At 47.8% G+C, this 2,115-nt stretch overlaps 1 protein-coding gene across 1 annotated transcript; it reads left to right on the forward strand.

Moving 5' to 3' along the window:
- The first annotated feature begins 310 nt into the window (after positions 1–310).
- Positions 311–1,139, forward strand: ATP6V1E2 (ATPase H+ transporting V1 subunit E2). Its single transcript, XM_008071689.1, has one exon. It carries the CDS (start codon positions 410–412, stop codon positions 1,088–1,090), a length of 681 nt encoding a protein of 226 aa, XP_008069880.1. The 5' UTR covers positions 311–409; the 3' UTR covers positions 1,091–1,139.
- Positions 1,140–2,115: the final 976 nt, after the last annotated feature.

Raw genomic sequence — 2,115 nt, forward strand, 5'->3', positions numbered from 1 at the left:
GAAATAATCATCGTATTTTCATTCTGTTACTTGCTGAGTCTTAAGCATCCCAGGTTAGAGAGTTTCTGGACTAGGCCCACCCTAACTGCATCAATATTATTTGATGACAAAAAGACAGTGGGTGTAGCAGGGATGGAACCCCAAAGGTTCAGGTTCAAGCCTCCGTTCTTCTAGAGTATGACATTGAACAGAATGATTTCCCTCTCTTGACCTCAGTTTCCTCATCTGTGAAATGAGGGCTGTATAAGTGGTCTCTATAGTCCTCTTTAGGTTTTGACTTTCTCTTTCCTTCTCTTGTGCTGCCACAGCTGAGGAAGTGGAACTGCAGAGACACTCCCGAAACTCCCCTAAATCAAAGGAGTCAAATAATCTACTCGCTGTCTTCTTTCCTCCCTTTCTAAGAGCACCCATGGCCCTGAGTGATATTGATATACAGAAACAGATTAAGCACATGATGGCTTTCATTGAGCAGGAAGCCAATGAAAAAGCGGAGGAGATAGATGCCAAGGCTGAGGAGGAGTTTAACATCGAGAAGGGACGCCTGGTGCAAACCCAACGACTGAAGATTTTGGAATATTATGAGAAGAAGGAGAAGCAGATAGAGCAGCAGAAGAGAATCCAGATGTCCACCATGAGGAATCAGGCAAGGCTAAAAGTCCTGAGAGCCCAAGATGACCTCATCTCAGAATTGCTCAGTGATATAAAGCTGAGACTCCACAAGATTATGGAGGACCCAGAAATCTACCAGGGGCTGCTTGACAAACTAGTGCTCCAGGCTCTGCTCCGTCTGCTGGAGCCGGTGGTGATTGTGCGCTGCAGGCCACAGGACCTCTCCCTGGTTGAGGTTGCCGTGCAAAAGGCCATCCCCCAATACATGGTGGCTTCCCAAAAACATGTGGAGGTTCAGATTGATCAAGAGGCACATCTGCCTGTGGATGCACTTGGCGGTGTGGAGGTCTACAGTGGCGATCAGAGAATTAAGGTTTTCAACACCATGGAAAGTCAATTGTATCTTGCGGCCCAGCAGAAGATGCCAGAAATACGAATGGCCTTGTTTGGAGCTAATGCCAACAGAAAGTTTTTTATATAAGCCTCAGAAGTGAAGCTTGGGTTGAACTGCTAAGCCATAAATGTCTTAAGTTATTTGGGCAAAGGAAACCAGTAATGTTTCCTTCTCTTTGATGCTCTGATATTGTTCCTTTTTCATGAAACACCCTTGGAATAGCTAAACATATTATAAAGTGTTAACTTTAGAATAAAGCCCAAATTAATGCTCAGAAATCAAATCCAGTTTTTCTACACATACCATTTGCAGGCTGGGATGAAGATGTCGATGCTTAAGCTTGGCCTCGGGTGAGATATGAATGGTGTTCTTGGCCTGTAGATCTGGGGGTTCTAAGTTTAATATGCATGTGAAGTGTGTGTTCCTTTTTTTGTTTCAGCTTCAGTACCTGCACTTAGTTATCTAATGAGGTCTAGAGATCTTCCTCATGTGTATGGGACCAACCTCATAGGCATATGACAAGCACAGTTGCACAGGGCTCCATGCTCAGAAGGGCCCCGCGCTTGGGGTTTAATGCTCTGTGGCCATTGCCCTGACATTCCTAATTTCATCTTTGGATATGTGTTTTGTAAATGAAATCCAGTGGGACATTGGAGCATAGGCCAGGGATCTGGAGCGTTGGCTCGCACATGGTACAGACTCCCGAAGCCTATCTACCTTCCTGGGATGAGTGGATACGTGGGCACCTACTTCCCAGGCCCCTGATTCCCTGAGGCCCAAGCTTCCCCTACCTCATCCAGTGAGCACTGATGCCCTCTAGCCCCGGAGAGGGTTTGGTGTGCATGCAGGGAAGGTCGGAGTCAGGCATGATGGTGGCCATCCCTGCCCCAGACTGGCAGCTCCATGACACATTCAGTAAACAATTCAGGGAGGCTGAGTCTCTCGTCCACCAGATCCTGGGCACACCCCAGGGTAGAGGTTTAAAGATGCTGGGAGTCACTTGTCTGCTGTGGGCAGCCAGGTCACTGGAAGGGGAGATACCTGGCTCACCTTCCCTGATCCTAGCCCACACACAGTGCATAGGTCTGGCAGCTGGTGGGAGGGGGAAACCC

The sequence above is a fragment of the Carlito syrichta genome, unplaced genomic scaffold, assembly GCF_000164805.1.
Source record: "Carlito syrichta isolate Samal-C Ts95f unplaced genomic scaffold, Tarsius_syrichta-2.0.1 Scaffold314622, whole genome shotgun sequence".
Taxonomy (NCBI): domain Eukaryota; kingdom Metazoa; phylum Chordata; class Mammalia; order Primates; family Tarsiidae; genus Carlito; species Carlito syrichta.

Coding starts and splice junctions, on each gene's coding strand:
- ATP6V1E2 (XM_008071689.1), top strand. CDS start 410: ATGGCCCTGAGTGATATTGATATACAGAAACAGATTAAGCACATGATG.